The 25,856-nt window shown below is 36.0% G+C and overlaps 1 protein-coding gene across 1 annotated transcript in view; it reads right to left on the bottom strand.

The window, feature by feature from the left end:
- Positions 1 to 25,856, bottom strand: part of UHRF2 (ubiquitin like with PHD and ring finger domains 2) — a gene marked incomplete at its 5' end in the record, with an annotated part of 85,408 nt that overhangs the window by 10,119 nt on the left and 49,433 nt on the right. Inside the window, 5 exons of the mRNA XM_026866780.1 lie at positions 9,657 to 9,761; positions 11,988 to 12,095; positions 12,476 to 12,599; positions 16,844 to 17,030; positions 23,425 to 23,534. Of these exons, the coding sequence (XP_026722581.1) occupies positions 9,657 to 9,761; positions 11,988 to 12,095; positions 12,476 to 12,599; positions 16,844 to 17,030; positions 23,425 to 23,534 (634 nt within the window). The remainder of the gene's footprint in view (positions 1 to 9,656; positions 9,762 to 11,987; positions 12,096 to 12,475; positions 12,600 to 16,843; positions 17,031 to 23,424; positions 23,535 to 25,856) is intronic.

Genomic DNA, 25,856 nt, shown 5'->3' with positions numbered 1-25,856 from the left:
TTTTTAGTAAATATGTCACAGATTCATAGTACTCCTGGCAAATTCAAGTATTTCTAGGAATATATATATTCTGTAAATGTATTTATTATGGTTTCTCGTTAGAGATGCAAATTTTGTACAAAGCATTAAGCAACAGCAGAAGATCAAAACTTAATAGGAAAATAATGTTTATATGAATTTTTATAGCAAAAAATCTGAACATACTTGTACGCAGTAGTAAAATTCAGTCAATTTCTTACCACTATTAAAAGTCTGACATTAATAAGGATCCAGTGCAAGACTGTTACAGATATTTCATGACTGACAACAGCAGAAAAAGAGAAAGTTAGAAAGAGAAATGCTGGTTGAACAAGGCCATAGATTAATTACAGAAATTATTTTATTCTGTGTAGGGAAAACCTAACAGAAATTCAGCTGCAGTATTAAACTATTCCTTGTTCAAAATTTATCTAGAGATAATAACAACCAACTGCTATGAAGTTAAAAAAAAATAGTCAAAACCTAACAAAGACATGTATAAACTCTAGTATATCCTTTCTTAAAATAGTCTACTTACTCTGCTCAGTCAATCTCTAAAAAAATAATAGAACAATGTTGTATGAGGACAATACATGCAAAAACTTCAAAAGAATGAAAGACTGACAAAAGAACTATTTATTAAGAAAGGATGTAAAAATAAATGGTATAAAGTAAGGTATCACAGAATTGGGCTGCTTCATTTTTCAGTGATTGTCAAACAAAATGCACAGATCACAAAGATGATTAAAATAATATGAATAGGCTTGAATTTGCCTGATGAATCAGGACCATTCAAACAAAATGCATTTTGGCACAAGCTTCTTGTTAAGTGTTAAGTTCAGACAACCAGAAAGGATGTATCTTGTAGTCATGAATCCAGAATGATTTGGGTTTCATAACAAAGAAACTGAACACATGTTCATGGTGTGGCAGAGTGGGGAAAACTGCTAAGGCAGTTTTTTCATGTACAAGCAGAAATAAACCAGAACTGGAAGATGATTCTTCTCTCCTTTTAGAATATAAAGTTGAGACAAAAACTGAAATAATTTCAGATTAAAAAAAAAAAATAGAGCAAAGACATAAATACTACATATGTGAGCAAAATGGAGAAAACTCTTTATGAGACAGGTCCTTGACAGCTTTGTTTATCAACAACTGGGTAGAACAATCTTCATAAGAAGAAAGTACTGAATAGACTTTTTTTTGGCATAATAGACAAACACAAATCAAGGACAAGTTGCTATAGACTTAAGCCAAAAAATCTCAAGTAAGAAGAGATAAATGCAACAGTACTCATAATTACCTACTGGAACACACTGCTATGGAAAATAGGTTAAATGTAAAAGGTCTAGAAACATCAAAATTCCAATGTCTTCAGAGAAAGACTGCATGGTTCTCTGCATGGTACTCTTTAACCTCAGGCAACCAGAAGACATTATGCTTGAAGAGATAGCATGAATATAAGGCCTATGCAGACATGCTCACCTCGAACAAATTCCACACCTGATAGGTTACATTTATTCCTCTTTAATTATCCAAGTTCTATGTATAAATAAATGGACAAAACTATATGAATTTGAAGGAAAGTGGAAATCCAGGGGAAGTAAAAAGCAGGAGAAATTGAATAATTATGGAGCATAATTGTTATAGGTCAAATAAAATGGCATCTTTTAACCCCCCTTAGCCTAAGGAAGGCTCATTTTTGCTTTATTTCCCAAAACTACACTCACTTATTTTTTTTTTTTTTTTTTTTTTTTTTTAAAGGGGATTACAGGAAACAAATACATACAATTCCTAGAATTGGAAGAAAATGACAAGAGTTCTTGCATACATGGCATTGATCTGGACTAGATGAAGAGAAATGGGGAGGACATCTGAACCTCTGATATGAGACTGTACTGGGTCTGGCTGAACTGGAATTGGTTTTCCCCTATAGCAGCCCTCACGGTTCTGTATTTTATGTTGGAGCTGGCAGGGTGTTGATAGCACCCTGGTGTTGTGGCTACTGCTGAGCAGTGCTTACACAGCACCAAGGCTCTGACATTTTCTGCCTCCAGTGGGATAGGGTGGGCAGGATCCTGGGAGGGGACACAACCAGGCAAGCTGACCCAAACCGACCAAAGGGATATTCCATACCATGTGACGTCTGCTTAGTATAAAGCTGGGAAAAAGGAGGAAGGGGGTGGGGTCACCCTTAGTCCTCCGAGGCAACCACTACGCGTATTGGAGCCCTGCTTCCTGAGAAGGGCCGACATTGCCTCTTCGTGGGAAGTAGAGAATAAATCTGTTAGCTTTTGCTTCCGTGCGTGAACCTTTGCTTCATTTTGCTTATATTAAAACTGCTTTTGTTTTACCCACAAGGGTTGGTTTATCTTATTTTCTTTCCCCTCTTTGCCGTGTTGAGAAACAAGGGGAAAAGGGGGGGAAGTGATAGAGCGACTTGGTGGATACCTGGCATTTAGCCAGAGTCAAACCATCACAGAGACCAACTCCTAAAAAAGGAGAGCAAGAAAGCTCAGGAAAATACGTAAGTGCTTGTAGAGAAATAAAATCTACAATAGCAAGAGTAAGTGATGCACAGACAGAATCCTTCGAGTGGAATAAATGTGTATATGATTACAGCCCATGCCAAGCAGAAGTGAAATAGGGATACTGGTAATCTGGAAACCTAAAGAGACACCTACAGAACCTACTTCCATTGTGGTTATGGTATTTTACTTTGAAAGTAGAGTATGCCAGGAATATTCACACAGCTTACTATTTGGGATCTTTTGTTGAGTAATGACTCACTAAAACAATTTCTCAATAGCTTTGAGTTCTGAGTCTATATATAGGCAATGCAGAATCTTCCAACCACTCATAACAATGTTCAGCTGATAACCTATATGTGACAGGTAAAGGTGGAAAGCTATTTTTTTCTCAAGAGGATTAGAAAGCAGAGTTCAAGCTACTGAAACTGCTGTAAATTCTGCATTCAATAGTTAAAGAAAACATTTGGCAAAAGGAATTATTGATGTCTATTTTCTTCTTTAAGAACCAAAATAACTGTTAAAAAAAGTATTAAAACAGTCTTATCTTTTCTCTTCTCTTCCTTCTTCCTACTTTTTCCCCATGTTTCTTACCTTAAAATACGTAATTCTGCCATTTATCTTCTGCTCTCCACAGCTTAATTCAACTTCCTTGCACCAAAACTTTCTTTCAACAGCTAGTAAGACTTTTGTTATTCTGTCTTCTCTTAATGCCTTCTGTATGTCTCTTTCTTATGTTGTCTCCATAAGGTTATTTCTTAACTGTCCTGTTTGTAAAGTTTGATCATGTTATAGAGCAAATGAACTTCAGCCACAGCAGCATTGACCCATTATCTCATATTGAGGCATCTGAGTGGAAGATCAGCCTCAGACATATAAAATAAGCAGATGGTCAGTAGTACCAAATCATACTCCACTATTTCAGTGTTGTTACACAATCTGTTGTAAGTCTAACAAAGAGATAATGGAGAATGAAAATTTTTTAATTCCACCTGAATGTTCAACCACATTATTTCTATGGGTTGCTTTTATGCAACAGCTGACAGGGGCATTAGCTACTTCAAGTTACTGGAATATCAGCTATCTCAAGATAGCTCTCAATTATTTTCTCTTTCCATTAATACCTCTGGTATTAAGCTCAGATTTCAAAGTCTGGTCCCAACATACACACAAAAATTGCATTTATCACTTAGTAAAATACTCTATTATGAACACAAACAGATTCTCTAGATGAGCTTCAACCTTCAGTCTGAACAAAACAAAATGTCTTAGTGGCTTTTTTGATACAAAACCCCCAAAATTTCATGAGTTCATCAACCCCTCAATTCATCAGTTTCACCTTAGTAAAATGTGATGAATAAAGGCTAAGGTTGTGATTAATATGACAAAGCAAAACAAAAAAAAAAATCACTAAGCCATTTTAAATTAAGTTATTAAATCCAAGACAAATTCTATCAGATAACTACATTTGAAAGGATTTTCTTTCTCTAGTAGCAGGGATACCTGAAACCAAATCATGTCACCATTCATCTCCACTGAAGTCTCACAAACCTGAATGCATGTAAGTGTTGATAGAATTGGTCTATCTGCTCAATTGTCTGATTTATTTTTGATAATTTCATGGTTTAGCACTGCTGTAGAAGTTACCGATTAAAAAGGAAGGGTTAAATTACATATTTCACTTATAAATCAATAAAAACCCCCTTGCATTAAATGCAGAGTTTGACTATATTATAATCAGTTATTACCGAGTCTTCCCCACAATTGCCCTTGACAGCAAGAACCTATCAGTATCATGGCATATTTCACCACAGTGTAAACATTTAACCATTTTAGTGTTAGTCAATCTGGATGTTTGAACAATAAGTAAGACAGCTTCAAAGAAGGAAACAGCAGAAGGTGGCTAACTGGTCAACATATTGAAAAATTACTCCCAAATGAAAGTACTAGCCAACTACTGTGTGTGAACCGCTTTCTGATGTTTTTCTTATTCCTTTCCATGTCCATTGCCAAAATAGTGTATTATCAGACCTTTAAACTAAACATTAATATGGAAACAATTCAGGCTACCTAATCTGTACTCATTATCTTCTGCTCCATTCAAAATTGGCTCCAACTTCAAACCAGGTTTATCAAAGACACACCACACAGAAAGCCTTTTCAGGTCTTTCACTACACACTTTTCTGTAGTGAGAGATTACTTAGGAGATACAACAGTTTTCTGAGACAGCATTTTAAAATACAATTATTTTTCGCTATCTGTTGGAGATCACTGGTTGTTTTTCTGAGGGAAAAAAATCCTTCAATCTGTTTTAAGTAATTACCCAAGTACTTAATTACTTTAAGTAATTAAAATTTAAGTTATTAATTTTTAAGTAATTTAATAAGCCTACTATAATCCTAGCTAAAGCAAGGCAAGGAAAACCTTGTCTAAAAAGACATGCATTTACTATTTGACATTCATTTATCTCTATACAAATAATCAGCATTTGTTACTTTCATCCTTCTTTTATTTTTGCTATATTTAAATAAATTCTTAATATCACATGAATTTTTTTGTAAGTGTCCATGTGAAAAAGTCCAGCAAGAAACTCATGATTCGACACAAAGGTTAGTATAATTACACCTGAGAATTTTATGAAGATTGATGATACTCCATATATTGCAATAATATGACTAATGTCTCTTGAAAACACATGAATTTCAGAAAGAAAGTATTGCAGTATATTAGCCATTCACAAAAAGAAATTAAGGCCTATGTCTTTGGTCTAAGGCACTACTCCAAACAGAATGTTTCTTGAAAAGCATGAAATGTAAAAAAGAGTTCAATGGTTCTTTGCTAAGCATTAGCAACATTTTCTACTTTTTAATCTATTTTATCATTGTGTCGAATGGATTCCTCAATGTTTTTAAAAAGTCCTGCAAAAGAACTTTGGAAAAGCACAGATAGGAGTGGTATAGACACAGATTATACACTCCATTATGAAAGAAGCTCACAAATACGCGGATAAGACTATTTTGACAGATGTAATACTAGCAGTAAAGAATGACAGAAAGCGTCTGTGTAACTAAGGCTCTTCAGAATGTGAAAGCAACTCTGAATATAACGCAGGTACAGAGGAGACAATGAAATTCAGAAAATAATGCAAGAATGGTTTTTTTTAGTATTCACTAGCATTTTGTATAGACTGATAGCTAACAATATGGAGTAACAGAAAAGATGGAGACAAGACTGTTGCAGAATAGGATCTGTACTGCAAATCTGAAACACTGGTAAGAAGTAAATATTAAAACTACTACCATACAAATTATGTTGAGTATGTCCTTAGTACTGGAGGTAATGACAGTGGACAAATAACACATCTGAGTGAAAAGGAAGGTATTTGGTAGCTATTGTATAGTGAGATACTAAATTTTTTTCTCATTATTTTGGGGCTCCAAGTAGGTCCCAAAACAGTAGGGCGCTTAGACCTTGGAAACATGACCGTTTCAAGTTTCATGGTGTCAAGCATCAGGTTTTCAGCTACATCCTCAATCCACATGACTCACAATAGAGAGATTTGAAGTGTAATGGCTGTAATGACTAGTTATGCTGGATTCTCAGTACTATAAAACAGAGTGGGAAAAACAGAAAGGAACTGTTCCCTTGGTAACATAGTCAGCATAGCATGATAATTCAGAAAATTCATATAGGACACTACATCTTTTTTGTACTAGTGCTCATACTGGATTCAGACAACCTAGGTCAACCCAGCAAACTGGTTAATAAAGCAACAGGTCATGCACATATATCTAGGTAAACTGCTAGTAACAATTGTCTTTAGATATAAACCACTGACTCAGAGATGAGGTTCCCATTGCCACCTAATTTGCATTTAAAGCCATTTAAGTATGCAATTCACTAGAGCACTGGCACTACACCTTTGGCATTAATGGAACTGATCAAGCGCTTTCCCCGTGCAATGCACACTAAGCAGAGGTTCTGAAATGCTATATCCTCATGACATGGCTTGGGCAAATCTAGTGAGCTAAATAATGTTCATTTGCAACTGGACTATTTCAAACAAGTGGAGTAACAGTTGTACTAACCCCTTGAAACTGACTACCCCCCTCCACAAAATTAACCCAAAGACACAGAACACTTAAAATGGAAAGCAAGCCATTTCATGAAGTGGTTTGTGAATGCTATGCTCCAGGCAATGAATGGGTTTGATATGAAATACCAACAAACCTAAGCAATGAATATATTTGCCTGGTGTCACTTTTGAGACATTAGAGATGCTATTCTCTTTTATACTCTCAGAATCTTTTACAAGAGGATGTGAATGATCACAGCAGATATTATTCTCCAAGAGATTCTGAATCTCAGTTCAGAGTTTTTCTATATGATCTTATTTGCAAAAGCACTAAAAGAATAAACAATCTTTGTTCAGATTAAACTAAGCACACCACACAATTTACCATCTTTACAACACTACCTCAACCCAGTAGAAAGATGAATCTTGAAACTTTTGAAAATAAACAGCAGTTTTAACCCTGATACATAAAACCAACAAAAAATAGGAGGGTAATTTCTCAATACAGAAGTAATATTTTTTCAGCTACTTGATTTGATGAACAGACAAGTCAAAATACTTTTATCATGAACACTGTGACTGCATAATCACTGTTAATGTCTAATATCTAGTTTTAAAATATATTTCTTAATTATATTATATATTATCATTAATTATGTAATAAAATATAATTCTTAAATTTTTAATTCCTATAAGACTTCCAATTTTTTCAGCTAATGTTCCCATTACAGTTACTATTAAGAACAACACCAGATCCACAATATTAACATGTTCAAGACTCTAAAGCTAACAACTGTAATACTATATCTTAAATGGGTAAGGCATGTAACTTGTCACTGAAATTCAAGGTTAAACATTTCCAAGAGAGACATTAACATACAAACATTTTATATGCATTTAACTAAGAGTTGGAGTTAAGCTTCACGTGCTTCAATTTCACTCAGTGCTCATTTTGTAAAATATGACTACCCCTTCTCTGTCTTGAGGGCAGATTCTATACTGACAGAATTCAACATTCCTGAGCACTCCAATATATCCTGAACGTCCCAACTTGAGGAAAGTTGCAGACAAGTCTGGGTCTGCAGGACTGTAAGTTCCCAAAGGCACAGCATAAAAATACCACGATCTGAAAGCTAAAGAGTTAAATCTATTTCCTGAAATATAATTTTGTAATTATTTTACTCCAATAGTGAACTGCTAATTTAAAGCCACATGGAAAGCATTAAGATGGCATAAGTCAGCAGTGTGCATAAAGTTTACAAACATACAATAAACCAGTCTTCCAAATATATTTATTTCTCAATTTTATAAAAAAATATACACAAATACCTACATCATACCACCAAAATTCAAGTAAGAGTCACCTCTCTTTTCTTGTTATAAAGTGACTAGATGTGAGCAGAGGATTTTATCTGAATTTTTATTTTGAAGTTTCATTTGTGGAATGAGATAGTGTACTTCAAATGCTTATAAGTATAAAATTTGATTTTTCTGTAGATATTCTTATAGGAGTTAAATTTCAACCTTTTCCAAAAGACAGGTAAAATGCCAGTTAAGCTGGGATATAAAATCTGATTTATTAAAAAGAAACAAATAAAAATGAATTCTAAAAATGCACCTGGGAAGAAAATAACTCTCTCCTGGATTCTTAGTTTAGAGAGTTGGAGAAAAGCTGACATTCATACAGATTTTTGGGGTATCTTCTGCAGTATTTCTCCTCAACTATGCCTTTTCAAAATTATGTATGCCATCTAAACTATGACAATATGTAGGTGTCCACAAAAACACATGATCACAACATCACTGAGGTGAACTGGAAAAGGCATGCAAATGATCCAATTAAGTTTATTAAATATTTTGAATTGAATAATTACAACAGCAGAAATAAGGGGACATCAGTATCACCACCAAATAAAAAAAAAACATGAGTCTGCAGCATCTCAATATAGCAGGTACAACTACCGAGCAAGTGTTCTCAGGATCCACTGGCTAAGGGTCCTAGAGCTTGGGTTGGGGTTGACTAAGTATGTAGTAATGTATCGCAACACCAAGTTCCTCCTCATGTAACTTGTTCAAAGAGAGACATAGATTCCTTCAGAGAAATACTCAGCAGCAGCAGCCAGTTGGTGCTGTTGGCAAAGAGAGCATTACATTCTGATGCTATTTCAGATGCTTCTTTCTTTCTCCAATGTCTGTCTTTTAACAGCTATGCATGCTTTAAAAAAATTGATTGCTTACTGCTTTATCCTTCACCTGATGTATGATTCAAAATTTCACCTGATGCAGCAGAACTGCAGGAAGGGATGTACGCCGTGTAAACATTATTTAATTGAAGAAAACAGTAATCTATTCATAAATGGTCAACATCATGAGATGGAAGTCTGACACAGTTACTGTTTTGTTTAGCATCATAATTGTTTTTGTTGTTCTACTTAAATGTTAACAAACAAGATTTTTTTTTCCAGTGCCTTTGGGGATCATAATACAAGATACCAAGACTTTCCTAAGAAGTTCTGAAAGTGCTCATCAGTAGGAGTCAAGAACCTTCAGAACTTCATAGAATCAAATAACATGTACCTTTCATTCCTGCTTCAGTAAATGTATCACACATTTAGAAACACAAGCAGCTCAAAGGAAGAAACATCTATCTCATGATAGCAACAAAAATCATGAGCAAAGCAAAACATAAACCACATTATTTGTATATAATTATACTATCAGATTTTAAATAATAATACAAAATTCAGATTCTGAAAGTATAGCGAAATTTAACTACCCTAAACAATGTAAAATCCAGCTGTAATTGACATATTTTGCTTAAGTATTAGCATAAGCATTCTTTAAGAAAGATTTCCTTACATATTTCTCCCCAAAACACTAAAAACGGTTCTATTTGTTATCAGTAGTAGTTATTCTTTTCACGGTCATATTTGTCTAAGTATTAAATTTAGGATCAACAACAAACTTCATCTATCTTTATCCTTACAAACAATCCGTTAGAACAGCAAAACCACTGCTTCCATAAATGACATACCACTTCATCTTCAAATCCTCCAGCTAATACGAGTGAATAAGCTCCATCATTACTGCGTCCATGGATTCCACCTACATGTGGTCTGTGAACACCTGCTTCGCTCACCTGGCAACAGAAAAAAGCCAGTTCCTAGCATTTTTTTCAAACATCCAGCCATCTACAATCACTTTTAACAATCACCTTTCTGTTTAAAAATACTGTACAGGGTGTCTGTGTAATAGTTAATGTAAGACTGCCTTTAAAGGTGAGAATTCAACTTGTTTTTAAGGAAGAAAATCCAAAAGTAAGGACACCCAAGAAATACAAGGACAATGTAGAACAGCAGTGACACTAGAATATGTAAAAAGTACACTTTCTTCTTTGGGAAAAATCTCCAGAATTCTTTCCATAGGCAGCATTTAATACTGTACTCACTACTATGCTCCACTTTCAGTCATTTAGAACAATCCAAAACAGATGGAGATCTGCCAATTTGGTAATATTTTACAGTTTTTAAGTAAGGAAGATCACGGTGACCTATATAAAGATCATTATATCAGGTATACTATTAAGGTAACACACTGTAAATGTGACCAAGGCAGGGGAATATTATGACACTGGCTAAGGAAACAGAAGCCATTCCAACAATGTATGGATCATAAGCTAATTCTCCAACCAGGATAACTGTCTCATAATGTGTGTGCAACTAAGCTGCAACCAGATCATCTCTGGGAGCTGCAGCTGTTCCATACACTGGCAACACTGTTAGAGTCCACTGGAACAACTTTCCCACAAGCATGTATTTAATAATTGTTTCAAACTACCAAATTAGAGTCAAAAAAACCCCAAACCCTTTATGAATAAAAGAGAGGCTACATATTAAATTGTGTATTTTCTCAGTATGTGATGCCAAAAAAAACTATTGATAGAATGAAGGTTCCCAGCAGAAAACCCATTAGGATCCTTCTTTCTTCAGACCTTGATATTGCCTGGTTTTCTCATTGTGTCTCTTCCACTCATGAACACCTTTTTCCAATGTACACTTTTAAGCAGCTTCCATGGAAGTTTACATATTTCTGCTGTAGTCTTGTACATTCATAGTACAATACATCAGATCAAAGGTCCATCTGGCCAAAAACGCTGTCTCCACCAAGAGATAAGAGCTGTGCATGGAATGAAAACTACACAAGGATCAGTATTTCCTTGCACGAATTCTCAGCATCCAGCTGTCTATGGCTCAGACTTCCTAAACTAGGTACAACAGTATCAAAGAGAGAAAAGAATTCACAGTAGTACTACTTGTCATATGGATTAGTACCACTTTTATTCTTTTATTCATTTTGAAGTGAGCAGCTTCCCTTGTTTTGATTACACGTTTTTGCATTATGAAATTATATCTATAGGTCCCTAATTACTTTTTTCATACTATATATAATTTTGTAGCCAACTACACTAGACCACATTTTCAACATTCTTCCAGAATGAAAAGTCTTTCCAGCCAAATGAAATCTCTATCATTACTTTAATCATCTTGACTGATGTTCTTAATATATTGTATTTTCCTGACCCTTCCTTTCACAGTAATTTAACACCGGATTTATTTTATTGGTCACTATTGGGTATTAAGATGACTTATTTTCAAAATTACCTATTAGAAGATCTCTTTCCTAAATAACAAGAAGTAGCTGAAATCCCATTACAAATTATATAGTTAGAACTGTTCCCTATTCCATGTTTACTTTCTGCAACAACTGAGCACTCTCACCTAACTTTATCAGCTACTTACCAATTTTTCCAGAACATCTGAGTACGCTGAATAAAAACACCCCACTATTGTGCTCCTCTTTCCTCCTGTATCAAACATCCTTTCATTCATTTCTCCCTCCCTTCTTTCATTTCCAGGTTTTATCAACTAAATTTAGGTTTCTGGTAGGTGATTCACCCCAAATATGGACTCTGGTAAGTAATTCATGACAAAGATGCTCTTCAGATGATCTCTCCAGAAGCAATACTGAGTAAATTTCCTTCCAGGGAAAAGAATGCCTGCGTCATAAAAAACTATGCAAATCCGAAATAAAGAAACTACAGTCTCTAAATTGACTAAGTATCCCACTTAGAATTTTAACATGTGAAATTTCTTTATCCTAATGACAACTTATTAAGCTGTACTGTAAAATCAGTATACTTCAACCTTCACTCCTATTGGCATCACTTTCAATATTACAATCATAGTGTATTTGTTTAATTTAGTCCTGGCGAAAATGGCAATTATCAATCTAAATTTATTTTAATGTACAACCCATTCACTATTATTTAGTTACTTCAACTACAGCTAATACTGAAATAACATACCTGAACTCTGAATTTCCAGGTTGTCCCAACAGGAACACCAGGTATAGGTCCATAATGATTAGAAGGAACAATAGTGCATTCCTTAGTGCGACCAACACAGGCCATTCCCTAAAAATACATCAGACAAAATGAATTGGTATTATAATATTCAAGACTACTTGCAAATTCAATGCAGATAACAAAAATTCTCATCTTTATAACAAACACATACTTCAAAATATGTTAATTTTTAAAGGAATATTAATTAAGTAATATGTGTATATGGGTTTGGGGGAGGGATCAGGGGTTGGTTTTTTTATTTATTTTACCTCTAGTCACCTTAATAATTCTTCCACTGCTTTAACTGCCAGTAGATAGTGGGCAGGATTAAACATTATTGTCTGTGCAACCCAGTACTGAATTTTGTGTAGTGCATATATAAGTAGAATTATAGAAGTAGCACATACATGAACAATCAGAGTAACAGCTATTTCTAAAATACACTCTACCTTGCCCCAGTCTCTCTGGCTTTCAGTACTGGCAGATGGCATCTTTGCTTTCTTTTTACTCTGTTTAAGCTTTTCTCCAGCCTTTACAACTTCATTAGAATCATTTTTGCAGGAAGGACAATACCTAAAAAAAGGTTTTAGTAAATTCTCAATTACTTCATAATAATGGCAATACATTTCTTGTAGCCAAAATAGTGTCAATTTGCTTATCTTGACTGAATATTTCAAGCTAGCAAACATATACCAGTTTTAAGCAGCTGAAGTCTACAGCTTAAAAAATGAACACAACATGAACAAATACTGTCAACTTTTAAAAAAGGGCATTTCAATATCTTTGAAGGTAGAGTGCTAGAGGCAAAACATTTTTTCTCACATGAGATGTGAGAGGTCCCCATGTTTCCTGTATTCTGTCTTCATTCTGTCCTCTTTCATTTAGATCATGTAAAAGAAAAGATAGCTGAGATTAGAGTACACTGCTAACCAGTACCCATGGTTTGTTCCTACGTCCTGCCCACTCTACATTTATTTTTCCATTCTAGTGCAATACATTTCACTGCATACAGCTGAATGTGAAAGACAGCCAAAGTATCATGGAATGTGTGTAGACACACACGCATACACACACAAATGCATGAACACACTCACTCCACAATGCTGAAGTCACTTGGAATATAGTGCTGAGACTCATTCCAGCTAACACAAAGACATCCTGGTAGTTAAGTATGAGATGCTATTATGCAGTGACTAAAACAGAGAGAGGAAGGCAGTACACTGGTCCTGCTGCTGCTTCTAATAAAGTTTTCATCCCACTCCAGGAATGCCAATGCAAAGGTAAATCTCCATGTTTCTTCTCTCATGGTCTGGCTTTGGCCCACAAGCCACTAGTGGAGGAAGCCTGATCTAAACATTGATAACCTAGTCTATATAACTACTACTACTGTTTTAGATTTACTAATTAACTTTTGTATGTGGATATGAATAGAAGAATTAATGATTAATGTCCACAGGAGCAGATTTCATAGAATCACAGCATCATTCAGGTTGGAAAAGACCCTTGGGATCATCGAGTCCAACCATCAGCCCAACTCTACAAAGTTCTCCCCTACAGCATATCCCTCAACATCTCATCTAAACGACCCTTAAACACATCCAGGCATGGTAACTCCACCACCTCCCTGGGCAGCCTATTCCACTGTCTGACCACTCTTTTTGTGAAAATTTTTTTCCTAATATCCAGTCTGAACCTCCCCTGTTGCAGTTTAAAGCCATTCCCTCTTGTTCTGTCACTAATCACCTGTGAGAAGAGACCAGCACCAACCTCTCTACAATGTCCTTTCAGGTAGCTGTAGAGAGTGATGAGGTCTCCCCCCAGCCTTCTCCTCCTCAAACTGAACAGTCCCAGCTCCTTCAATCGCTCCTCACAGGATTTGTTCTCCAGGCCCTTTACCAGCATCGTTGCCCTCCTCTGCACTCGCTCCAGCACCTCGAGATCTCTCTCGTATTGAGGTGCCCAAAACTGGACACAATACTCCAGGTGTGGCCTCACCAGTGCAGAGTACAGGGGGACTGTCACCTCCCTGCTTCTGCTGGTCACACTATTTCTGATACCAGGCAGGATGCTGTTGGCTTTCTTGGCCATCTGGGCACACTGCTGGCTCATGTTCAGCTGTTATGTTTCACTATGTCAGTAAAGATGTTGAACCAGTAAGACAGTGAAGATATGTAGATAAAAAGAAATTAAAAATAATATATGATGCTGAAATTGTCTCACACTAAGACTTCAAATGTTATTACAGTTTAGAAAAAAGTTTGCAATGACAAATTAAAAGAAGAAACAAATTCATGAGGTGAATTAACTATGGCATTCCTGCTTCTTGTTAGGCTAACCATATTACCTTAATATTTTTCAAACTGAGTTTTGTATGTAATATTAAATACAGTTTCACATATAAAGTGGCTTAAGCTCTCTAAGAGAAATTTATCATCCTTTCCCAAATAGCAGAGTTAGCCCCTGCAGGGAGTTTGCCAAATTTTAGACTATAAAAATACTAAATGGAAATTTTTCCATTTCTAAACCAAACAACATCTGTCAATAAGTTAAGGACCAGACAGCCATGACTCTTTGTTAGTATGCAAGAAGGGAGAACACAGACCTCCTCTTTGGTAGGAGGCACTGCTTTGCCCAGTGCAACTGCACTCCTAAATACATCCAAGCATTAAGACTGCACAGGGCTGCCATCACTAAGAATCCCCAAATCGCAAGCCAGCTCCGAAATAGTAACTCTCCCACCCAGTGACTTCATTCACAGATGCAGCTATCTACTTACATAAGTAAATCTTAAGACCCATATCATTACACAGCAAACAAAAACAAGTTTAAAAGCTTGACATCCATTTTCCAAGGCATTTTAATTATATGAATTAAACTTCTACTACTCATGGAAATTTGTACATTTTTTTGCCAGAAATATAAGTAGAAGGGTCTAAAAGTGCACTTAACGTATGACCTGAGGGACTCTGTTGTCAGTCAATTTAATTCTTGTGTGGTTGTCTACAGAGCACTAAATCTTCTGTATGGAGGAAAACAGTCCTGGGGACCTATGTAGTGATATTATTGGAAGAAGGTATGGAGATTCAAGCAGTAATGGCTACACTTTGAAAAAATTTCTGTTCTTCAAACTTTCTCTGTAGCCCTCTGAAACAGAAGTAGAATAACTCATAAGAAGCTTTTGAAAAAGAATGGGTGCCAGTGAAGATCAGAACACTAATATCTAATCCAAAAAAGCATTTGAAGCACCCAGCTTCTGAACGAAGTAAAAAAATAACTTCTCAGATGCTATATCCAAACGTCAGGTGCAATCAGGTAGGAATAGTCCTTATGGACTGCAGTCAGTAAAAAGCACTTGTGTGTTGAGGACAGTTGTCAACATGTGACATTAACTCACTTATGTTGACAAGTAGTAGGAAGCAAGAAGATGTCATGCACAGACCAGTCTGCTTGACCGTAGAAAACTTGGGGATAGTTAAGCTTAATATGCTGTGCAATACACACTGCTGAATAAACACTGTAATTATCCTCCATATGCAAGAAGTGGAAGGCACATAGACAATATTCAAATAAATGTTATTTTTAGTTCAAATGATCCACACATATTTCTAGCAGGTAGTGAAAGTATTTTTTAGGTAGTATTTCAAGCCAGTGGTTCCTCCAAAAACAGTGAATACAACTCTTCTTGGTGCAGAAATTTCATGGGGAAAAAAAAAAAAATCAGCTTCCACCAACAGTATCCCTGTGGCCAGATATACACTGAGAAACACTTATCAATGTTAATGGTCACAATCACTAAATCACACACTGGCATAAACATAGGAGTTTAGAAAAAATACAATGCCCCAGAAAACATGCAGACTATTAGGCACTGACCAATAAATAAACCCACTATGGCATCTAATATAGTATAGCAGATTGAGTCATTTATTTCCAGAGAATGTTAAAACTTCCAAAGCACACAGATTTTTACATAAAATTTAATCCCAAGGTCCAAAGAGATTCCATAAAATGTATCCATAGATATTTTAGACATTTATTAATGTCTATGCAGTAGAAAGCTTTATTAGTTTATTATTACTAATTTATTACTAATTAGCATCTTACGTAAGTCACAGGCAGGTGATAAATACAAACAGTGTAAATTGTAGATAGCTAATAAAGACAAAAATGGTACAGAGTCAAAGATAACTTAATGGGCTGCCAATGGGTCCATGCAGATTCCCTTAAAAATACAATTATCTTGATTTAACAATGCCAGTTAGCTTGAGTTTCCTGCTGGCAGAACCAGGGACAGTAGAAATGAATAGCAAGGTGGTTGTCCTCGCACAGCAGGAGAAATGAATAGAGGAAACAAGAAGACACAGGAAGGGCACATGGGCAGCAACAGGGACAGATGAAAGAAAAGGAAGGATGAGCGTAAGAATTGTTAAAGCAGGTAAGCTTGAACAAAATTAAAAGGGTGGAGAACAACCACTGTTAATAAACACCACCAGATCAGATGTCACAGAAAGATCATAATGATCATAATGAATAACACGAACATACCAGTTTTGAAACAGCATAATGGTCACAATGAGTAAAATGAACATACCAGTTTTGAAATTACATAATGGTCATTAAAGCTAACTACTAATCCTTTATGAATGATTTAAAAGAATTACCGTGACAAAAAACATAAGGCTTAGATTAAGTAGACAGATGAAAAGCAGAGCAGAACTGAAATTCTTCAATATTGTATCTCACAAGGTGCAAATAATAAAAAAAGTATCATATATAGAATGGCAATATAGATAAGTAAATCATCATTGTATATTTACCAGTCTTCGTCTTCTGGTATCTTGCTTAAGGGAGGGTTCAGACAGTATATATGATAAGCCATATTACATTCATCACACAGGAGTTGCATGTGAGCATCCTGTTTTCCACCACACAAATAGCACGAACAAAAACGGCACTCCTTATCTGGATCAGCCCTACAGTGCTTGCATTCAGGGCCACTTTTTCCTGTCAAAAACAAACAATAAATCAACCTTACAAAAGTGCACTACTGTATCTACAGGAAAAAAATTATTTCTGCACATGAACACTGCCCTCTTAAAAACACTTTTGTGTTACGAGGTATTTCATTATCCAGGTTAGTGGGATTTCTTCTGCTGCATAAAAAAAAAGCAGTAAAGAAAATTACTTATCAACAGCTTCTCTTATTTTTCTCCCCTCTTGTTCACAACATGCCACCTGCATACACTCCCTACAGATGGAGCCCTGCACAATCTCTAGTTGGAGTCTTCTTAAATACAGCCATGAAGAAACTCCAGTTAGCTAACTGGTAACAGTTAAGATGAAACTACAATTTGGAACAGTTCTCTCCCTCTTAAATCAAATTTACAGCTGGATAGAAGAAGTAGTAATCTGAGATCACAGACAACCTCAAATCAACAGTTTCACATCAGCAATTTAGTTTACACGTAAACACAAACTTTGTTTCCACACTTGGAAATTTGGACCCATGAATGCCACTGTGAAACAAAACCATTGGCATTGATTCCTTAATCAGGGACAAAACGCTTTTATACAAGAGGAAATAATTTAGTAGCCTACACTAGGTATGAAAGACAGGGAAGAATGAATACTTGCAGCAGAATTAATACTTCTAAAAGAAATGTTTGAAACAAGTAGAAGGTCCAGAAAAATGAGAGAAGACTTCAGAAGATAATTTGATCACACCCCAAAGGATTCCAACGTTAAAAGGAAAAAAAAAAAATCTATTTATATGTTCTGTGCGAAAGTCATCTAGAAATGCCACAGAAGTGAATTTGTGCTTAAAACAGTCTAATACAATAATCAATAGAGTACTTCCAAATTTCTCTGGAAACAGTATTTTATTTGAAAGAAGTAACTGGCTTTGAATCAGAAGACAAAAGATTAGAAAGACTGTTTGAGATCTGGAGTTGGAAGTAGGAAGCTGGAGAATCTAGACATCTGAACTAATAATGAGAACGTTTTTCTTAAAGTTTAGAATGGGACAGAAAATATTCTTTTGAGTACTATTTTGTCCATAGGCAAACTAAGGAACTTCTGAACTGTTTGACAATGTCTACTCAAAAGGGCATTTGGCCTAGGACAGTGTGATAAGGACAAACTTACTCCTGTCATAATCTTTACCAAAAATATCCCAAAGTCATTAGCTGTACAAAAAATAACACTTTCATTCTCCGGAACAAAACCTTAATGAATATGTCCATAATGTCACAAGCAAGCTCATTAATAAGGAATTTGAAGAGCAGCCCCACTACAAAAATTAAAACAAGCAACTCCATCAAACCTCTACAGCCCTTCAGAGGCACCATGAGCATCAGATTCTTCCACAGGTGCTAGTTAAGCAGACAGAAAATTAGACAAAAAAAGAAGAGTACAAGCAACAAATCATAATATTTAAGAAAACACTGCCTGTTCCCATGAAAGATTAAACCCTTAGGAATATGCAGAATTTTTTCCATACTAAAGGACTGTTGTCTTTCAGATAAATTTTTAGGGGAGACTAGAATTTATCAACCCCCAAACATGGAGAAGTACCCCAGGTTTCTCTGACTATCATGAGAGAACAATACTGAAGGGCAAGCTTCCAGTGGAAATCTGTAAAAAGCTGTGTCCCTCAGGGGTCCACACTGAGACCAATACTGTTTAATACCTTCATCAGTGACACAGACAGTGGAGTTGAGGGCAACCTCAACAAGTCTGTGGATGACAAAGTTGAGTGGTGCAGTTGATACACTAGTGAGAAGGGATGGCATCCAGAGAGACCTTCACAGGCTTGAGAAGTGGGCCCATGTGAACCTCATGAAGTTCAACAAGGCCAAGTGCAAGGTCCTGCACAGGGCAATCCTCAGTATCAGTACGGGCTGGGGGATGAAGGCACTGAGGGCAGCCCTGCAGAGAAAGATGTGGGGGTATTGGTGGATGAAAAACTGCACATGAACTGACAACGTGTGCTTGCAGCCCATAAAGCCAGTTGTATCCTGGACTGCATCAAAAGACGTGTGGTCGGTAGGCTGAGGGAGGTAATTCTCTCCCCTCTACTCTGCTCTTACGAGATCCCACCTGGACGACTGCGTTCAGCTCTGGGGCCCCCAACATAAGAAGGACATGGACCTATTGGAGCAGGTCCACAGGAGGGCCACAAAAATTATCATCTCTCCTGTGAGGAAATGCTGAGAGTGCTGGGTTTGTTCAGCCTGAAGAAGAGAAAGCTGCAGGGAGACACTATTGTGGCCTTTCAATACTTAACAGGGGCTTTTAAGAAAGAGAAACACTTTTTACCAGAGCATGTAGTGACAGGACAGGGAGCAAAAATTTTAAATTGAAAGAAGGTAGATTTAGATTGGATACAAGGAAGAATTTTTTTATGACAAGTGTGGTGAGACACTGGCACAGGTTGCCCAGAGAAGCTGTGGCTGCCCCCTCCCTGGCAGTGTTCCAGGCCAGGTTGGACGAGGCTCTGAGCAACCTGGGCTAGTGGAAGGTGTCCCTGCTCATGGCGGGGGGGGGCACTAGATGATTTTTCTATAAGAAGTGCTAGAACACTGCTGCTTTTTTTTTTTTTTTTTTTTTTTTTTTTTTTGGTAAGAGAAATAAATATAAAAGCTGAAGAACATAACAGAAGGATCACTGAAGAGGGAAAATTACCATCTGCAGATAGAAGGCCTAGTGAGATGTACTGACTGGAAAAGAGGAGGAGGAAATGTGTATAGAAAATGGTTACTTTACAAAGCCTTAAAGGCAAAGTTCAGATACACTTAAAGCCAAAATTTCTCAGTGTACTGCTTCTACCGAAGTCTAATCTAGAAGACTTATCTGCATACTATCCAAATACTATCCAAATGCAAGTAATCTTCCAGTTTAAGACTTCTCTCCCAGGGTTCATTTGAAGATAAAGGAAACATTTTAAGAGTGCTGATGAAGAAATCTGTGGATTTTCCAACACAGCTAGGCAAAACTCATGGTCTGTCCAAGATGTCAACACCAATTCAAGTCAAGTCAGACTGAAGAAATCCCATGTAACTGATATTCCCTTTGAAAAATTTTTAAAGTGATGACTGAGCAATCCCTAAAAGAAACTCATTAGTCTACCTCATCCAATAAACAACAGGCAAAAAGAAATAGCATATTTTTCTGTATCTCTTACCACCACAGGTTGTTTAGGTCTATGCAATTTACTGGTTTGGTTTCTTAGGTAAAAAGTTAGTAATAATACTTTATTTTTTAAAAAAGGAAAAAGAGCTAAAAGGTCTACATATTTTAGTTCAATTAAACAATACCTGGAGTTTTCAACTTTTTTCAATATACAAACAAACTGTCATTTTCATTACACAACTTCAATTTTTTCACATTTCTGCTTTAACCATGCCATAAATCAAATGCCCTCATTATATCTGCACTATTGGTCACATGAAGACAGGTCAGTTCACCCCTACCAACACTGCAGAGTTTAGTTGCATACATAATTTCATATTCTCTTCTTTTGCAGAAAGTTCTCATGTTCATACCACAAATTTGGATTCTGATGGAAGTATTGTATGTTGATATCTAGGTCTTCTGTTTCACATAAGAATATCTGAAACTTATTTACAAGTATGTTGCTTCTTAGTTTTCTAATTTTCTAATAAGTTTAGCCCTATTCTTTCCTGGGCAGCAAAATTTAGATTTCCATTAAATAATTTGAAAATAACTACCTTATTTTTAACTGTTAAACATATATTGACATGTCATATACATTTTTATATAATTTACACATACAAAAGCCTAATTAATGTATGGCTGTGCTCAAGAAATTAAAAATTTTCTACAGATGTAGCGTACATTGTTTAGCTGATGAAGGTTATTTCCAAAGTAGGCATTCTATCTTTTGGAAAGGACCTGGACTTAATACAGACAAAAATAGTCACTGCATTTTCTGACTGTGTGTACAACGTCATGAAGTATTTAAGGTAAGTGAATGCTTTGATTTTCATCTGCTGCTGTTGTAACAAAAATCTTCAGTTATTCATAGCACATAAGCTAAGGTAGCTCTGTGTGTGTGTTTATAGATATAGGAATATATATTTTAAAATTTTAAATACAAAGTAGGAATAGGGGTGTAAGTACAGTCCAGAGGTAAAGGGTATACTGCTTATGGCATACAGCACTCTGCATAACTGACAGCTAACCAAAAAATCAGAATAACAGAGCAGAAATGAAAAGGGCAGTGTTGTGAGAAATCTGGCCTCAGGAAAAAGAACAGTTCAAAACAAGAAATAAGGTTAAATTTGCAGATCAATTAAATTTTCAGGGTTACATTTTTAAAGAGTATATTTCGGCATTCCATTTATTTATGAAGGTTTGTAAACAATGTATTAAAATGAATAAAAAATGGGACCAGGAAAAGAATGATTTGCACGCAGAGGTGCAAATCTCTACACCAATGGCATTATCTGAGCAGTTTAAGCAAAGAAGTTATAAATAAGGAAATAGCTGTCAAAATAGAAGGGAAAGAACTGTAAGTGAAAATAAAGAGCTTGGAACAATAAAGGTGGCAAGCAGTGTAGGAAGTACAAAATGGTGAAGCCGCACCTCGATTCCTGTGTTCAGTTTTGGGCCCCTCACTCCAAAAAGGACATTGAATGACTCGAGCGTGTCCAGAGAAGAGCAACGAAGCTGGTGCAGGGTCTGGAGCACAGGTCGTACGGGGAGCGGCTGAGGGAACTGGGGGTGTTTAGTCTGGAGAAGAGGAGGCTGAGGGGAGACCTCATCGCCCTCTACAGCTCCCTGAGAGGAGGGTGCAGAGAGCTGGGGATGAGTCTCTTGAACCAAGTAATGAGCGATAGGAGAAGATGAAATGGCCTCATGTTGGTGGTTTAGACTGGATATTAGTAAAAATGGCTTCATGGAAAGAGTTGTCAAGCATGGGAACAGGTTGCCCGGGCAGCCTGGTTGAGTCACCAGCCCTGGAGGTATTTAAAAGCCCTGCAGATGTAGCGCTTAAGGACATGGTTTAGTGGTAGACTTGGCAGTGCTCAGTTTACAATTGTACTCAATGATCTTAAGTGTCTTTTCCAACCTAAACAATATTATATAAATACTCATGTCAGATCAAATGGTGGCACTGTAGACAATTTTGTCTAGTCAGCAATATAGTAATAATTAATTTCCATAACACACACACATTTAAAAAATTAACTCACTAGACAGTAGCTGCAGGGAAGAACCAAATGAACTGTAATGATTTTATATGCTCTTTTAAAAGCTTCATAAACAATTAGACTTGGAACATAAGTAGTATCTAAATGCAAAGCAGTATCTGTAGATTTTTAAATTTCTCATATAACAATTTTTTCAAATAAAGATATGTTTTAAGATATTGCAAAAACCCTTTAATATATCCAAGAAAAAAATAAACAGAATGGATGGTTAATTTTTTTTGAGTAATCTGAGCAAAGTAAATCACAAATAAAAAATTATTTATAAGAAGTTCATTTACAGAAAATCACATTCTTACTTTTAAGAATACTGCAGCAAATGGTATTTGCTCCTCTGAAAACTGATTTTTTTAAGATGATGGCAAATAAACAGTAAGTGGACTAGTTTTTGTGCACTGAGAGCCACATACAAACATTCTGAAAAACTGCCTTGGAGACAGGAATCTAATATATAATAATATCTAGTACCTATTAGCAGAGCTGCAGTCCAATCTCTCAGTGTTGCTGTCACAAACACTTATCACTCCTAACTTCAATATATTTTTAAACTTAGGATAAAATATCACATTACTTTTTAAACTGCCACTAACTCCTTTGTGTGGTTGTGGGGAGGATAGGAAGGTATAGTATAGTTACTTTTTTAGAAGGTCATGCAGGGCCTTTCTAAATATTATACTTTTTCATAGTACAAGTAGCTTTAACATGAAGTTCCTTACTTCTCTTTTTAAATTCTGACATAATGACAGGGTTAAAGTGCACCGTTACAGACTGATCCTATCTGTGCATTTCTTCATTTATTAAAAGTTTAAAGGACAAGTCAATTGCAACAGCAGTTTTGATGTTCTGAATACCTATCTAGGAACTTAAACAAGACTTTGAATTCATTCTGCACAGTTCATTTAGAATGTTATCAGCTGTCCCCCTATTCCTGCTCATGATTGATAGTACTAAGATGTTACCAGTTTCTGAATATGTCAAGTAATAGAACCACCTTACAGTAAATCTGCTTTTAGTAAAGAAATCTAAAAGGAATTCTATGTTATTACTTTCTTGAACATACAAACCAATTACTATTATCTCTGTATGCTGATCCTTCTATCTAAAAAAAAAATAAAATCATTCATTCAATTTGTACTTCTATTCAAATAATTTTTTAAAAAGCATACTTTTGAAATCTCCATCCCCAAATGTCAATGGATAGGCTCCTGGCTTTTCAATCTTGTACATTTCCTCTACAAAAAGGATTTTACAATCATTTATTGTGTCTTCCGGGCCTCTGAAAAACAAAAAGAATAAAAAGTACATTCAACTTAGTTCCTCAGGCCTAGATCTCATACCTGATGAACCCTCAGCAGTGAGATAAAGCTAACTAGCATCTTTTTTTCACAGCTGATAAGACACTTTATTTCAATACACACATAAAATTCAGTTTAGCACTGTAGCTTCTAGGAAAACCAACATACATACTTAGAACACACATAAAGAAAAGCCTACTCCATTACCCTCAGACTACCTGGCAGCTGAGTATGTCCTTATTGTCAGCCATTCGTAACTTCGTAATTCTACTTCTAGAACCTCAAAATGTTATTTTGACAGAACATAGCAGACCAGACAAAAATAATATCCTTTCAAATACAGCATATCAAACATTATTATAAAAGTATAATGTCAGACATGAACCAGAAGCCTAACTTTTAAGACACAGTAACAGATGCTGCTTGGAACCCAGAGTAAGAAAAGCAGTAAAATCTTCAAAAGCCTTTCTATGACTTCTAAATGTTTTAGAAACCTAAAACCCAGTCTTGCAAAGACATGTATAATATTGAATTATGTACTGTGAGTAGTCCTGTTAATGACAGGTTTCAGTGCAAAATCTGTTCACCATATCTCAGTGATGAGTAACAAACACTCCATGACTCCACAACATTAATGGTGAAAGACTTCCACAGAAGGATAGTAAATATTAAATGCAGAGTAAAGTTTTTCACCTCCTCTTATTATAATCTCTTTGTATTTACTAAAATTGTAATTCAAACGTAAATGTATCTAGGAAGAAAAGGCCATAAAACCACCAGCAGTTAAAGCACTCCCTTTTCTTCCCTCCTCAGGACAATATTGTGTCTTCAACTGCCTGTTCTACCTTTTTCAGCAAAACCCATACTGGAAGTATTAATTACTGAACATAGTGTCACTGATTTCAGTGACTCACATCTATCATTACCGATTTCAGAACCGAGTAGTTTGGCATGAGAGAAAAGAATTTACTAGTTGGAAATCTTTTATTTCTTTCAGGGTGACACCTAGCCAATAATTAAAAAAAAAAAAAACCAAACTGAAGGAGATTTGGGTTTGCTGAACTTCTTTTCTCTTCAAAAGTTAATCTAATTCTGTTGCACTGCTGAAGTCTCTGTTTTGGTTCTAGAAAAACACTTCAAAATCTGAAACTACACAAGCAACTACATGAACACAGATGAAGTTGAAACACTATATTTCTTTCAGATATTTAGTGTAGAAAGGTCTAAGAATATGTTTGAATCAGGTGAAAGTCTTCTAAGCCCTATTTGTACACTATCTGTAAGAAACAGGGAGGTGACTTGAAAATCTTTCTGAAGTCAGCCAGGTGGCATATCCTTATCAGAAAGGGTCTAGGCTGCAAAACTAAATCAAACTATAGAGAGGGAGGGAAACAAGATACTAGGTTCATATTAAATAAGCATAACTTCAATAACAGAACACCTCCAGAAACACCAGGCTTCAGTCTGGGTTCTGTTGCTCCACACTGTACCTCTTTGTCTGCTCCCATCACTTCCCTTGTGCTAACTCCAGTTCTTGGATTCTGCCACTGGCTGACTAACCAAGGCAGAAAAAACATAAGCCAGGGAAAAAGAGGCAAAACCCACTTTTTGGTGGCCCTGAGCACTGCATGGAACTGGTGTTGAAAGGACTCTGATAGTATCCTGATTTGCCATAATTGCCTTTTAAGTGGACCAACAGCTGTTTACTTCTGCATCTGTATTTATTTTGACCCTTTTTTCTCCTTGCAGGTTTTGAAGGGAAAACATTTTCCATTTGTTGGTCATATGCATAAAAAGCAAATGCTAGCAAATTTCAAAGATCTGGGTATTTCATTAGAGCATATGAATGCTACATCAACCAAATACATCCATCAGATAGAGAACAGTTTGTTTTCCTGATAAGGAAAATCATGTATTTAAAATAATCCTCATTTGCACCCTAGGGGGCATTACTTAAAAGCAGTTCTGGCCATTGAGGGTAACAATTTATTTAGGTTTCCATACAGTGCAGTGAACACAAGAAGTCTGATTTCCTGCACCTCAGTTGGGATGAGACTAGAGGGTCCAACCACCCACACTAGAACAATGGACATCACCTCCGTTACAACAAAGTATGCCTCTGACAATATAAAGTTACGGAGATGCTTCCAGTTTGTGAATGGCTGTACAACTTAAATTCCTTCAGCTGTTACCACATCTGCAGCTCTATTTAAGGCACAATTTCCAGCTTTGGAGTAACTTATTTAAGTAGAAAACTGTCCTTGAAACAGACAGAAGAGCACTCCCAAGAAAGACTACCCTCT

Source organism: Athene cunicularia (genome assembly GCF_003259725.1).
Source record: "Athene cunicularia isolate RWA chromosome Z unlocalized genomic scaffold, athCun1 chrZ_part4, whole genome shotgun sequence".
In the NCBI taxonomy this organism is placed as follows: domain Eukaryota; kingdom Metazoa; phylum Chordata; class Aves; order Strigiformes; family Strigidae; genus Athene; species Athene cunicularia.
The sequence above is the reverse complement of the archived record's forward strand: the minus strand, read 5'-3'. Positions and strand labels throughout refer to the sequence as shown.